The 15,900-nt window shown below is 41.8% G+C and overlaps 1 protein-coding gene across 19 annotated transcripts in view; it reads right to left on the bottom strand.

Moving 5' to 3' along the window:
• NEDD4L (NEDD4 like E3 ubiquitin protein ligase) overlaps positions 1 to 15,900 on the bottom strand; it is a 198,335-nt gene that overhangs the window by 57,518 nt on the left and 124,917 nt on the right. For 18 of the 19 annotated variants that reach the window (XM_075077888.1, XM_075077893.1, XM_075077890.1 and 15 more), the window contains one exon: positions 4,687 to 4,737. The exons of the other annotated variant lie outside the window; for it this stretch is intronic. In XM_075077888.1, coding sequence (XP_074933989.1) covers positions 4,687 to 4,737 — 51 coding nt within the window. The remainder of the gene's footprint in view (positions 1 to 4,686; positions 4,738 to 15,900) is intronic. 19 annotated transcript variants of the gene reach the window in all.

The following is a 15,900-nucleotide window of genomic DNA, read 5'->3' on the forward strand; positions in this document are numbered from 1 at the left end:
AATAAATAAGAATTTAAAAATCAATCCAAACTCATTGTCTCAGTTATTATGTCAAATTCTATACAGACTTACACTGAATGAACTCTTGTCCCGCAAGGTATTTCCTGCACTGAGAGTCCACTTAATCTGAGAGACAGACTTCCCATTTTTTTTGGCGAGGTAGGAGGTTTTAACCAAATCAACAGGACATTGAAGCATGCATGATTAAGCAGTACTGCTTTTTAGAGTTCAACTGTAACAAACCTACATAAAATAAGAAGCTGTGTATTTTAACGAAATTTTATAGATAGTATTTAGGTAGTATCAGAGAAAACGGATTTTGACAAAAAAAGCAGCAGTACAGCTAGAATGGGAAAGCAAACATTTGTTAATAAATACACCACGATGTCTCTTATTAAGGTACTGGAAGGATGAATGAGGAAAATATTGATTAGAACATATACAGTATGTTTCGCTGAGCATCAAATTTGTACACACACCTTAATAGGGACAAGGAATAATAAGCATAACGGAGTAGGAGAACGCACCCACAGGCAGGTAAGTGCCCTGTGGAGACACTCCTACGTTACAGCTATAGAAGCAATGACCCTTCTGAGATACGTATTGCGAGTTTTCCCAGAGGAAATTTTTGGACAAAAAAGTGGCTTCTGGAGCTCAAGAAATTTTTGCGAAGATGGAGAGTGAGGACGGATTTTGTACAGGAATCACACTCACTTTCTAGTGAGCTTAGAAGAAATGGGAAGTTCTGTACTGCAAAATTTCATCCTTTTAGCATAATGGATTTTATTCTTCAATTGCAGTGAAGTAGCTAAACCAGGAAGTTTTACAACCTTGGATTTTCTATGTAAAGGCAGAAGACTTTAAAAGTATTTTAAAAAGTTTAGCATTCCACTCAAGTATGAGCTAGAAAGAGATATGCACGCTCATGTTCCACTAAGTCCCCAGTGAAAGGAGAGTTGTTCTCTTCCTACAGAGCATGGAAGGAAAACAAAAAGCTGCTCATTCCTCAAAACAGCTCACAGAATGTGTGAGATAGTCTACCCCTCTATCGCAAATCTTGATGATCTTTAATTATTAAAAATAATGTTTACTGAAAAGGGACGTTAAAATACTACCTGTCTGCAAAACAGACATGCACTAATATGTCCTTCGTCATTTCATATTTCATAGTATGTTTTTTTGCAGGACACATGTAGCTTAACACTGCAGGACTTTTTCTACAGTTATGTAGAGGCTACTTAGATAATGTCTGTGCATATGGACACATGTTAATGGAAATATTCACACAAATACGGAGAAGATAATACTACACAATACAGCTCATATGACATGAGCTCACAGGAGAATGGAATGATGCATTTTTCACCAGAAGACATTTCTGATCGTTCCATCATATTTTTCAGCTATTTTAGTTTATAAGCCAACAACAACAGTGTTATGACGCCAGATCAACTGTAACAGGCATATCTAAATAAGCCATTTTCCTCCTACAGTAACATCCATCAATAACAAGAAGTTAAATTCAGGCACAACAGCAACAGTCATGCTGAAATTGACACCTTATTTTGATGTAAACATTTTCAATAACTTCCATCATTCCCATGTTCACCCATTCAAATACAAAAAACCCTCCAAGTTCATGGAAGTAAGATTAACATATACAACATTTAAAAAATATTAACTACATCCAGACAATATTACTTATCCAGAACATTATATAGTATCAGATGACACTTATACCAAGCATAAACAAATCACTGTATAACTATATGCATATATATGCATATATGTAGAATTTATTAGAAAACTTTGTGAAGTAGAAAGTATATTTTTTACTATTTACAAAGAAGAAGAAAAACTGCAGTGTTTCATTCTTTTTGTGCCCTGTGACCTTCTAACTTCAGTTCTTTCATGAGTGATTGAATTCAGCTTTGAAGAAGAGGGTGAAGTACAACATGAGTACAAAAAGACAAAAGAAATGCTTTTTTGGCACAAACATTTCCTGTGAAGTTCATTTTGGAATTTTGTCTACTAATGGGAAAACAAGACAGACCATACAGGAATATTGAAAAACTGAAATGGAAGCAAATCTACCCATGAAATAATTAATTCATTTTTACTTATCTTTGAAAATCGTTTTGGCTGAGGCTTTTGCAGCACAGGACGTCAGTACTATAGATACACACCTAGCATCGCATAAAGTAAGTTTTCTAAGCAATGTAAAGACTGTATCTGCCATGGGCACAAACTGAGGTTAACTTCAAGCTTCATACAATTAGAACGTCGTAAGGGCCCTCTTTGTTCCCTCAATTCACCTTCTTTGATGACAGGCTCTGTGTAAAATAATTCCTCATGAAATACCCAACATCACCAACGTCATTTCAAAAAAATATTGTTTTTTAGATGTGTTCTTCACTAGAGCATCCCTACAGAACCTCCCACCCAGCACAATGTCTTCAGCCTTTTCAGCAGTTTCCAGTAGAAACAGATCTGATGAGGGCCCATCAACTAAAAGCAGAGGCACAGACCTCTCGCTTAGACTTTTTCAGTGAGAGAGGTTGGCAGTGAAAGCTTGAACGCACTGGAGCCAGTACCGATTCTGCCACTGTGTTTACTGGACTATGATTACATTTAGGACAGTATTCGCTAGCCTCTGAATGTTGAGCATCCTTCTGCACACAGATTCTATGCACAATCTATAAAAACCTGAAGATGGTGTTTCACATCATAATTTACAGACAGCCAGTGCTATGGCAAGTCTATGCTTGTAGAATTAAAGGAGGAGAAGGCCACCCTTGGTTACACAGTAAATAGAAATTCTACTTAATTTAGGCCGGAATTTTCCTTGTGTGAAGACCATGCAGAACCTTGGCTGCCAGGAGGAAATCAGACAACTGGAGCTTTATAGAATTACAAAACAAGCTCTACATTCCTCAATTTATTAAGAAACAAAAACAGAGAAAACATTACCACCCTCAAATCAAACACCTCAAATACTTGATTGTTCACAGTAAAATGATTCAAACTCTGTGTCAATTACTTGTAATTTTTTGCTATTAGAACTCTCACTGCTGCCAAATAATTCAATTTTAGCTAAAATAATTAATATACCACATAGTTATTGCAGCCTTTTGGTCTTCCATGCAATCGCTGAATCAAGTCCGCTGAACTACATACCCAGGGGACAGCCACGGCAGTACCTACAAAACCTGATTTGCTTCCATGGTATGGGCGTCTACTGTGAACGTAACCGCTCCCTCCCTAGTGGGAGTTCTTAACACGCGAGGAAAAGCAACCAGCCAAGCAGACGCTGGCCCGACACGGCGGTGCAGCAGCACTCAGTTGATGTGCTCCAGTCATCTCACGGTTCATCTCTTATGCGTAACAGAGATGCCAGGCACGAAATTGTCATATCTCAGTAAATAAGACTTTACCTATCTGTATAGAACAAACTGAGGTACCTGCACAGTATGTTTCGTGTGTCAGAAAACAGCTGTGAATAAATGACACTGAAAGCAGGCATTAACCCAAATATTTAAACTCTAACTTTAAAAAAAAAACAGAAGAAACTCCTCCAAATACCAGCTTTTCTAAGTTATTCGTGTTTGTTTGCATATAATGTATTTAAGCTGTTTAAAACTGGGAAAACAACTAACATACATACTTCCCTATCACATAGGAAGGGCAACAAGCACCTATATGCCTCTTACAGAAAAAATCTATTTATACACATACAGACATTAGAAGTTATATGTATGCATATTAAAAGCTATAATCCATGCTCTGACAATATCACAGCTTGTACAATTATTATCAATAATGCCTAACGTCAATGTCTAACAAATGTTGTATGTGCTATGCCACTCATGAATATAACACTACTTTCATTATTGCTTAGGAGCCCTTCGGATAATTTCACTTTCAACCAGTAATAAATACAGTAACTTTACTCAAATTTGCTACAAAGATGAGTAATTTCATAACAGTTTCAGGAGAACTGAATTTTTGTAACTTCTTAAGATCCTGTCATGCTGGTTCAGCAGTTTCTCTGGTTTCAGTCTGTGGCTATTGGCTTTACAAGGTTTGACGGAATATCAAAATGTACTATCCACTGTCCCAGACAGAACTGCCATCCCATAGCCTTAACAGCTGTTATTTAGACAGAAAATCAGACAGAAAAGTAGGACACAAAATATGTGGGTTTTTCCAATGTTTTAGCAAAAGTTCTGAAGGAAATGGAGTTTGCTAAGGGAGAATACAACTGTTTCAACTGTGAGGGAAGATCACGGAAAGGAAGAAGCCAGAAGATGAACAGGACAATGACCACCAACGGTGAGAAAGCAACCAGTCTATTGGGCACATGTCATTCATCAGCTGACTCAGACCAGACAAGGATTTTAAGAAAAATCAGGATGAGAAGTGAATCCTGGATGTTGAGAAATTGCTACTGACAGATACCAGAGAACAACTGTCTTCCTTGTCCCTGCAAAGGGAACCATTTCTCCCAAGTCCTGTGCACGGTGGGGCTTTGTTTTCCGTAACATTTTTCTTTAAGCCTCTAATCCTATACTGGAAATGCTTGTTTTAAGAAAATTTAACTTATGGAAATAAATTCTACATAACATCAGCATTTTGCACATCTGGTGATGGCAGAAAAGAGCATACTAAGACAAAAGCAATGCTTACCGGAAGGTGACTAAGTGGCACATCCACTTGACCCAGGAAGTCGTCTCTAGTCTGTCAAACAGGGAAAAAAAGGCAGAAGAGGAGTAATTTTACCTCTAACGTCATCTTTACATCAGAAAAGCAAAAAATGATAAACATCAATCCAGTCACAAGCAAAAGTAAAGATGGTTGAGTACCATTATTTTAGCAATTACTGATTTCTACCCCTTTATTGTTGCACATTATCTGCTGTTAGAATTTATCTGCTTCAGCAGAGCATTTTCTGTGACGATCCACAATGGCTTGTAAGTCTACAGCGTGTACGTTAAGTACTGACAAAGTTCTTGTTTCCTCTGACAACCTATGCATAATTCAAAGCACAAAGTAATAATCTATTTTTTCCATAAATTAAGCGTCCCCATGCATTAAAAAGCAGAGTGAAATTACTGTCCACCATGTTGTTGAAATGCTCATGTCAAAACTTGGTGACTTTTTCTTTTCTCTCTCTCTTCTCCTTTTTTCATTTTTAAAGGAAAGCCTCTGACCCTCTGACAGGGAAGGGAGCGGAATCCAACATTCAAACAGTGAAGATAGAACTGCATGAATTGTAAACGTTTTTCCCCAAAATAAAAGTTTTATCACTTTACCAAACAGAAACCAAATATTTTCTCTTTTTGTGTTTTTTTAAAGAATGCTGCTCCATTAATTCAGAATGCTTACTTTGTGAGGAACAGTTACGCGCCCTTATAACCAGCCTTTTGAGTAATCCAGTATTTCCCCCTTGAAGACTTGACCATTCATACACCGCTTCACGTCAAGCATGTGGATGTGATCATACCAACATTCGGGCCGCACCGCCATCACACATTCATGTGTGCACAGTTAGGTCCATGCAGAAGTGGTAAACACCACTCTCCTGCATGTTCACTGTCTGTTGGATCACCACCTTCTCTCAGAGCGAACAATCCAAAGGCACCATCTCCCATGAAGGTAACCACGGACAAGCTGACTGTGGGACCTCGTCTCCATCTAACTACACCTTTATTACTGGGTATTTGAAGCATTACTCATAACTCCACCAACTGTATTCCATACCCATTTTCAACTATGAAGATGAAAGGGTAAAGAGAGCTCTTCAAGGTCTAGAAGTTCAAAGACCAATCTGATCTTTGCAATACTCAGTGATGCTTGAAGATGCTCAGGCTGGATTGCATGCTGTGGCCTAATCACCCACTCATACCTACCACTTCAAAGAGCACAAAAATTCACACAAGATATCTTGGTACACTTCTAACAATCCACTTACAAGGACAGACCGAAGAAAAGGAACATGAAATATTAGCAGAGGTGGACAAACTAAGGATAAACTTTGAGAGGGAAAATATGTATCGTTATCACTTACTTTCAGCTCAATAAAGCCTAGAAAGAAATAGCTATCATCAATTTCCTCACCAAATAATAATGTCTGTTCAATCTATATATTCAATTACACTAGATATAACATTTCAGGCTGAAAATATTTCCACACTGAATGGACTGCAATTGCTTTAAATAAATTGTAAATTTTAAAGCACTGCTCAGGTGTTATCTTTATTACTTCGAGGCACCTCAAAACTACTTCAGCATTTAACAATTTTTATGATTAACAGTGTCACCTGAAGAGCAGACTGGCACTGGTACCTTTTACTGTCAATTAATCTAAATCTCAGGGGTGATTTTTCTTTAAAATGTGGCTGTGACTATCCATCCAACTTCAACACATCCCTGTACACACCAAAAATGCAGGCCATCTCCGTGTTTAAATTGCATACACATGGATCAGTTGATCTTCCCTGCTGGTAAGTAATGGAGGGCAACCCAGAAATAAAATCAATAAGAAGCGCAGACAGTACAGTCAGGCACTGCACGGAGAGATTTTTTTCTGTCTCTTGGCACCGCATTACCTCAAAATGCCAGGCATCTGAGTAGCTTACTGGTATTATGAAGTACCCCAGAGCATGACAGACTGAAAATGAATCAAGTCACACGCTCCCACCAAAATATAGCTCGAAATGAGAATAAGACCACAAGCAGCAGCGTACTGGCCTGCAATGCCTGGCCCAGGCGCTCCCAAGCGCTGTGAGGAGGAGTCCTGACTGGACCAACAACATTCAGAAGCTGCTGTGCAGACACCAGATAAATGTTCCAATTTCTCCTTTACAGTTCACCTTTCTGACAGATTTTCATTGACATGTTTGCACTTAACTGAACTGGACACACACAGTACCACTTCGGAGAATATCTAGGGAGAGTGTCTTCAGAGCTGTATGAGGTTGCCCACATGGTAGTGATGTGGATGTGCTGGAAGTTAGCTCCGCAGCTAATCTACTCATTGATCACGATTGTCCTTGGCTCATTTATAACAGCAATTCGCTGTTCTAGTGATTCAGATTAAGATTCATTCCTTCCCTCCAGTGATGAAAGCCATTAAAAACACAGCAAAAAAACCTAACAACTCAGAAACTCCACAAAACCACTGAGGAGCCCCAGGCGACTTCTTGTGGAAGGGAGAGGCTTTGGGAAGAGAGTCCCAAGCCTCCCTTTGTGCAACCAGATCTCCAGAGGAATTAGGCGACTTCTGAGACCCCCACGGAAGTGACAGCTGGATCATGGGGAACGAGGGAGCCGTTCCTCTGGCCCCTCACCAGGAGGGACCACCTCCTGCTCCACGTCCTTCAGGGCTGTAAAAGCTCTCCTGAGGAGAGCAGAGGGCCCTTACAAAATGGATTAAAAGAGGAATAGCAGGGATGTCGTGCTGCTGTCTCTACACTCTTAATTCCCACCAGTGCTTGTTCTCTCTTTCAGAATTCACCCACGACTGAGAAAGCCTTTAATCTTACAATAATTTTGGCCTAATATGTGGCCATCCCAGAAACAACCTGTCTGAAATGCAGATACTTTTTCATAAATCGAAAATACAGAGGCTGTTCTGAACGCAGGGTAATGAAGTGGCGTGGCCGTTTCGACAGCTGTCATGAGGAGACCTACCTAAGAGCACCACGCAGACAGGATGAGGCCCAGGCCACATCTGCTCACGTCTCACTGACCAGACGAGGCTGGTACAGGCTGGAGCAGCGAGACCTGTGAGAGCTGTGGGGCGGCCGAGGGGGAAGCTCTGCCGAAGGAGCCTGGGCGGCATCTGCCGGGCTCCCAGGTGGCAGCATGGGCAGGAGGGGAACGGCAACACGGATGCACCGCAAGCAGCCCCACAGCTCTGCACGCCCTCAGGGATGGAGGCAGGAAGGTGGTAGAACTGCCAAAAGCTGCGACTTGGAGAAAATCACCGTGACAGGCCAGAGCCCCGCCACTGGAGACAACTGGTGGCGTGCTGTGGGAGCCGGGAGAAAGAGGCCCTGGTGAGGCCACAGAGCCTGAGCAGAATCACCCCGGCGAAGGTGGGCTATCAGGGAGATGGGCCATGTCCCTCGGCCCTGGGCACCCCGGGGCTGCCCCAGCCTCCTGCTGCACACCTGCATGTGGGGGCCAACAGGAACCTCCACAGAATCAGAGAATCACAGGTTAGAAGGGACCTCAGGGATCATCTAGTCCAACCTTTCTGGGAAGGGCACAGTCTAGACAAGATGGCCCAGCACCCTGTCCAGATGACTCTTAAAGGTGCCCAATGTGGCCAAGTCAACCCCTTCCCTGGGGAGATTATTCCAATGGTGACTGTCCTCACTGTGGAGAGTTTTCCTCTTGTGTCTAATCGGAATCTCCCCAAGAGCAACTTGTGTCCATTCCCCCTTGTCCTCTCCATGGGACTCCTTGTAGAAAGGGAACCTCCATCTTCTTTGTAGCTACCCCCTAAGTACTGGTACACGGGGATGAGATCCCCTCTGAGCCTCCTTTTCTCAAGGCTGAGCAAACCCAGCTCTCCCAGCCTGTCCTCCTACAGCAGCTTCCCAGTCCTCTGATCATCTTGGTGGCCCTTCTCTGGATGCCTTCCACCCTGTCCACATCCTTTTTGTACAGCGGAGACCAGAACTGTACACAGCACTCCAGGTGTGGCCTGACAAGTGCTGAGTAGAGTGGGATGATGACTTCTTTATCTCTGCTGGTGATGCCCTTGTTTGCTCATGTTGAGCTTTCTGTCCACCAGGATCCCCAGGTCACCTTCCAACCTCCCACAGGAAACCACCATCTGCTCATGAGACCCAGGTTTTATTGATACATGGGATCTAAAATCAATGCCACTGAGTGGGGTGGTTCTGTTCTGGCAGCTGCTCCAACCCAAATTCCGCTATAACCATGATGATATACATCAGTTAACAGTAAGTGAATAAAACACAACAATTAAGGAGAAAACACTGATTCTTGCAGCTTAAGAGCTTGAACAGTGAAAGGGTATACTTCTCTGAAGGTTTCTAAAAGCCTATTTAACTGAGCACAGATATATAATGTTTCCAATGCTAGAGACAAATGCACAGATAAAAGATAACTCCCTTTATCATGAATTTATTTTAAAGCCAGACTTAAACCATACCCTGACAATCCTAAGCTTATCAATCATTTTAGTATCTTACCTAAACATGATGAATTCTAGCATTTTGATATAGATTGGAAATGTTACATTCAACAATTGAAGGAATGAAATTCTGGCAACAGATGAGGTATAAAGTAATTAAATAGCATACATGTGTTTGCTTTGTGAGCTGGTCACTGTGCTTGATGTATACTTGGTATTCATTAATATGAATTTTCAAAATAAAGCATATTGCATTCTTCAAAAATCAACTGTCAGGGAAAACAGTTTCTCCCAGATACTGTTTATGATACCAGATATCAGCCCGAGTGATTCCCAAATAACCTGCTGCTTATTTATAACTATGCTATGCACAGAATTCCAGGAAGTGCATACTGCTGCTCCAAAGCCAAGTTTACATATTTCTCATAGCAGAGCATTAAGTTTAATATTAAAAATTCATATTTTATATGAAAACATAATAAGAATTCTGTTTCTACAAAAGTTCCGTGATCCCCAAAGCATGGACATATACTGCTGTGCTATATGCCTATGGACCAACACAGAAAGAATATCTGCATAAAGAATCCTACAATTTTTCCCAAATTTCAGTATAAATAAGCTAATAGCTAATGGCTAATGGATTTTTCATTACAGAATTTTAACTATTAATCTTCCTCCTAGCAACTACTGGAAAAACCTGGTAGCATGCACTGCTTTTAGAGAATTAACATATTTTTCCCTTAATATTGGCAAACCCCAAGCACCTTACACCTCCTGCTCCATACAGTTACTGAAATATCAACTACTCAGAAGAAAATATATACTTATTTCTAGATCTGTTCGTGCAGCTTTTAGTTCAAGAAAACCACAACCCATGGGCTCGGAAAGTTTTCAGGTTGGTTAGAAACAGAGGGTGAGCAGACATGATGCAGCTTCACCATATACCTGGTGAAGAGGGTCCTTCCTCTGCGCCTGAGATGGGGAGGAAACCCCACCATCGGCTGGTGCAGATGGTGGGGACATAAAGAGACAAGTCTACAAAGCTTCCTCGGGGTGTTTCTCAAGACACACACACAGAGGTCACTTACATGCAAGTACCAAGCCTGACGTATATGATATACTTTGTAAGGAGACATGCTGTAAGTATATGACATCTTTATCTGATTTTAACATATCTAGGAATAACAGAATTGCTGCATCTACACTGAATAACTGCCCAGACCAAAATTTCAGGAGTAAAAAGTAAACCAAGCCTTACAAGTAGCTGAACCATCAGATTCTGTTTGTCTGTGGTTTAGAGTGGAACAGGAAAATCCTTAGTTCTAGCCTAGTTCTGCCAGTGAGCTGCGGTGACAGTTTAAAAAAATTACTTCCTCAGCTACTCCTGGCATGAATATGGTCATTTTTACCAGTAGTGAGGTTATTGTAAAACGGAATCTTCATGCAACACTTGAATATACACATACATTTGTAAGAAAAAATATTTAGGGGGGGGTTAGTATATTTAGCATTGTAGGACATTTTTGTTCTGTGAACAGAATTTTATCTTGCAGGCTGCCACATTTCTAATATTTAGGCATTGTCATGTTGGGGTTTCCTGCTTCCAGAAAAGCACCTCACAAGCCACATGAGCTGTTTTCCTGCTCTGTCATGTATGGAATTTCCAATACCTTATTTTTCACATTTCTCATTATAACAATGTCTGTTCCAAGAACCTCCTTCTCACCAAAATAAAATGGGCTATCTGATCCACAAGCTTGCCTGTTCAGTCGCATACTAGACTGCTAATTCCTGCTCAGGTCTGATCCTCCCCCCCCCTCAAGGCAGCGCATAATCCACTCTCGACAGTAAAGACACAGGATGCAGATGCTTATCAACCTACAACTTGAAAGAGATTTTATCAATCAAAATTACTAATTATTTTTCGGAGCTGATGGCTAGGAAATGACGCTTATATGTACGATTATAACGTTTATTTTGTATAGGTTATTATGTAACATCATATGAAGCAAGCAGTTATTTAATTTTTTCAAGCAGCAAACGGAAGGAAAAGTGAGTTCACTGGAGAGAGACTGCAGCTGCCAGCAAAAACTTTACTGCTGGTTTTATTGTTTCAGGTTTGTGAGAAAATCTTAATGATCAGCTGGAGTTGTCAGAAACAGTCACTCTCAACACACGACTTCACAAAATCCCAGCACGGTGGGCGTTGGAAGGGCCCACTGGAGCTCACCCCGTCCCACCCCTGCTGGAGCAGGCACCCCCAGAGCAGGGGGCACAGGGCCGCGTCCCGGCGGGGGGTGAATGTCTCCAGGGAAGGGACCCCACAGCCTCTCTGGGCAGCCTGTGCCCCTGCTCTGGCACCCGCACAGCAAAGGGGTTTGTCCTCACGTTCAGGTGGAGCTTCCCGTGTTCCAGCTTGTGCCCGTGGCCCCTCGGCCTGGCGTTGGGCGCTACAGAAAAAAAGCCTAGTCCCATCATGCTGACACCACCCTTTAGACATTTATAGGTATTGATGAGATCCCACCTCAGGCTTCTCTTCTCCAGGCTGAACAAGCCCAGGTCTCTCAGCCTTTCCTCATGAGGGAGATGCTCCAGCCCCCTGATCGTCGTCGCAGCTCTCCGCTGGGCTTCCTGGAGCAGTTAACGACTTCCCCCTCGGAATGCGCCGGCAGCGCTGCAGCGCCTGGAGCCGCCCCGCGCTCACCTCGCCCACCAGCGCCAGGCCGCGCGCAGCAGGATCACTGCAGCACCCCAGCGCGTGCTGCCTGCGCTGTCACGCCCGCCCCGGGAAACCTCCGAGTAGGGCCCTGCACGAGTCACGCAGCTGGGAAGGAGCGCAAGGGCACGAGAACCCCGCCAGCACCCGCCGCCTGTCCGAGGGGCAAACCCCTGCTTAAACGCCATTGTTCTCTCAGTATTTATTCCGTCCTATCTGCGGCGTGGCTTCTGTGTGGGCCAGGTAAGGTAGGAAAGGCACACGTCAGGAGGGGTAGAGGCACGTCTCAGATGCCTTGTAAAAGTCTTGCTGCAAATCCTAAGACAAAGTACAACGAAAGCTATCCCCAAATCTCCTATTTAGTCTGTAACACTCCGAAGCAGTTTCGGAAAGTTACACCATCCTCTGTTCCGAACGACCACTTGCCAGAGGGTTTTGTTTAGTTGGTTCAGTACATTTACTTCTGAAGAGAAGAAAGTCAGTGAAAAGATGAACCAATCTGCTTGGTACAGAAGAGACTCCCAGAAAGTTTTGTTTTTATTCTGCATGCCACATCACAAACTGACAAGTATTCCTCACCATCCATTTTAATTTGGAATTAAAGGAGGACAAAACCCCACACTAGAATAAGGATATTTGAAAGTAACAAAAAAGGTCATGACTATTTGAATTAGTAAATAAGTGTTACTGTTAAGATCTGACATTTATTCAGTTTTACAAAGGATATAAAACCTCATTACTTCAAATACTGTCCTATTTTCCTGCTAGCTCTCTCAAAATGAAAGGTAATCACGTCTATTTTTTGGCAGAGACATAAATATATCCTGCCTATTTATGAAACCCAAATCTGTCCAACGATCTATTTATGCACTGATCTTGTAGAAAAGCAGTACTAACGCAAGAATCCTTTCATTTCTCTTCTGTGTGCTCAAACACATCAGGCATGTTAGGTATTCTGTACACTGAATTTTCTTGAAAGTGTGAGTTACCTGTTATGTCAACACAGGCATTACAGGGAAACCTGGTCACTCTCACCGGATCCCAGGTGTAGACAAAAATCTCAGAATTCCAGCAAATTACAGTGGAAAAAAGGACGGTTCACCTGTTGAGGTTCATGGAACCCTCCCAGCACAATACATTTGTTTTAAGCAATGTCCAACGTAAGGGAAATAACGGGAGACACTCCTGCTTCGGTACTCAAATCAGTCAACTCTACGTTAAAATGTAATCTAATGTTAAATGTTTCAGCTCCTCTGTGAGGTAAAAGCTATCACTGAATATCACTCACCTCAAAAAGCAACACCAAAAATTCAGTAAGTCAAGCAGCTGCTGAAATAGTCAGGAGCAAATTTAGGGAAATGCAGTACAGGAACGACTCGACACAGGCCCTCAAAGTTCCCAGAAGTCCCAAGCCAAACAAAATTAACCACCCATTCTAGCCCGAAACTCACAAAAATCCAACTGCAAACCCCAAAAGACTGCACACGGGTATGCCACCCCACTGAAAGAAGGACTGAGGCTGCATGGTGAGAGCCAACAGGAGGAAGTATTTCACTACCAACCACTCAGCCCTTATGCGTACCTCAGACAGCCAGTACAGGCAGTAGCAGAGGCTTCGAAAAACCAACAGTCCAAACCAACAATTGAAGAATGATTAGCTTCTTCCTTGACGCCTTCTATTCCCTCCCATCCCACCTCCCAAAATCCACCAGGAAATTTCAAGGTCAACATATAGCTTCCTCTAAGGCAGAGCACACACAAACTCTGCGTTAAGGAACCATTCTGCTGAACTTCACACTTGCAAACTCGTGATTACTTTTCACTTCCAAAAGGAAGTAAGTCTCAGAATTAGGCACTGCTGTCAGGAGCAGTGGGTGAGGCAAGGTTCAGAAAAGGAGATAAGCACAATTGAGGAGGATACAGACAAGTAGTAGAAGCACTAACTGCTGGAAGAAAAAAAGATGCTACTTGGAAATAGTTTTAGAACAGAGTAAACGTATGTATAATTTTACTATGCAGTAAAGTTTCTCTCTATTTTACTGATGGTATCATTAAAGATCCACATTAGAAGATAACTATCATTAAAGGCAATGGCATGAGAAAACACTTCATTACTATGAAGTGCTACCAGCAGTCAGTGATTTAGAAAGCTTTAAAAGAACCAACAGGACTAGTTTAAAATTCTAACTTGTGCCAAACGACTTACAATGTAAAACAACTGTTCAGCGTGTGAGATTTAGGTGACACGGTGACACTCACAAGCCAAATGCATGTAAAAATTAGTCTGCAACTTGATATATACCCAAGCTGCAAAGCCAGTAAGAAAAGCCTGGGATAAAGTTACACCACTATAAAAGCCCTTAGTCTAGTAAAAAATATAGAAAGAAAAGCATGCATCAACATCTAGGTGCAAACCATGAAAATTTAGTTGCAACTTAGGACGGTATACATGCACCTCAATTTTACTTGGTAACCGCACAAAATCGGAGTCACATTTAAAAAGAAGAAGTATGAATAAAGTATTGCATTGATTTTAACTTCAAACATTTATGTTTCCTTGGTTTCCAGCAGGAAAAGTGTCTATAGTTAGCAGTTAAACTGTTATAGACCCTTAATAACTGACAGCCAATTTATTAAATGGAATTACAGAATATTCTCAAATTCAGAAAAACAACACTTCAAGAGGGTTCTAGTAAGCTTCCAAGAAAGACAGACATACTAATTTGTCTGAAAAAGGGTCACATGGCTAAAGCAGCTCTTCGGAGAAGGGAATCACAAGTTAAACGGGAACACTGCTCAGTATGTGCGAGATTCCAGGTAAGCAGCTATCAATGAAAGCCTTCCTCCCCTTACACTTTTCCTACAAGACATGTTCTGGCAGCCGCACCTGCTTGTTTCAATTCTGGAATAAAAGATAAATATTACCTCAGGTGTACACCTATTGTTTAATCTTAATTCTTTAAGTATGCCTAAATATAATATTCACTGTAAGATAGAACAGGATATTACAGTAACCACTGCGAAGTAAGACAACATCTGAGCAATGGCCGAACGTATATGAGTAACTACTACAGGCAGCTCAAGCCTGCTTAGCTTTATTCCAGCCTAGAAATTAAAGTTCAGAAAATAACAGAGATACAAAACAGGTCAGTCAGGACTTTCATCAAAGGTCACACAAATGATTTTTAGGATCTGCAGGAGGAGTGGGTGGATCCTGTAGGTCAACAAGTGGTTGCCGCAGCTGGTATTGAGAATGGGGATTCTGCTACTAACTACGTGTACAAATATCTGACTGGGGGGAGTAAAGAAGATTAAGCCAGACTTGGCAGTGCCCAGTGACAGGACAAGCAGCAATAGGCAGAAACTAAAACACAGGAAATTCCATTTAAATATAAGACAAAACTCCTTTACTGTGAGACTGGTCAAACACTGGAACCGGATGCCTAAAGCTGCTATGGATTTTCCATCATTGGAGATACTCAAAACCCAGTCGGACAAGGCCCTGAGCAACCGCTCTGTTTGACCCAGATTTGGGCAGGGGGTGGACCAGACGATCTCCAGAGGTCCCTTCCAGCCTCACCCATTCAATGATTCTGTGACTACTAAGTAGAAATAAAATCCTATTTTTAATTAATTTAGTTTGGGTAAGACGGTACGGTCACATCTGACCAGCTGGAGCCACGTTACACTGGAAGAAGGCCCAGCACGCAGCTGCAGCTCTCTCCTAGGACCTGTGCTCATGCAGAAGCTTCCAGATCCCGACACTCAAGACCTACTTCAAACTTAACTGCTGAACTCATGTTTCTCAGGCAACCTCTAGCAGATAATTCCCTTGTTAGTGGTTTTTTTTTTTTTAAATTTGCTTTCCTTCTAATTTTTCACACATACCTTTCTGGTTTATATTTTTATTTTCACCTACATCTTCATAATGATTATTCATTTATATTTCCACGTAAGGTCTGGGAGCAGCCAGTAGTAAGCTAGCACATTATCAGTCAATTGATGTGTCTTAGAG

This window comes from Phalacrocorax aristotelis, chromosome W, assembly GCF_949628215.1.
Source record: "Phalacrocorax aristotelis chromosome W, bGulAri2.1, whole genome shotgun sequence".
In the NCBI taxonomy this organism is placed as follows: Eukaryota; Metazoa; Chordata; class Aves; order Suliformes; family Phalacrocoracidae; genus Phalacrocorax; species Phalacrocorax aristotelis.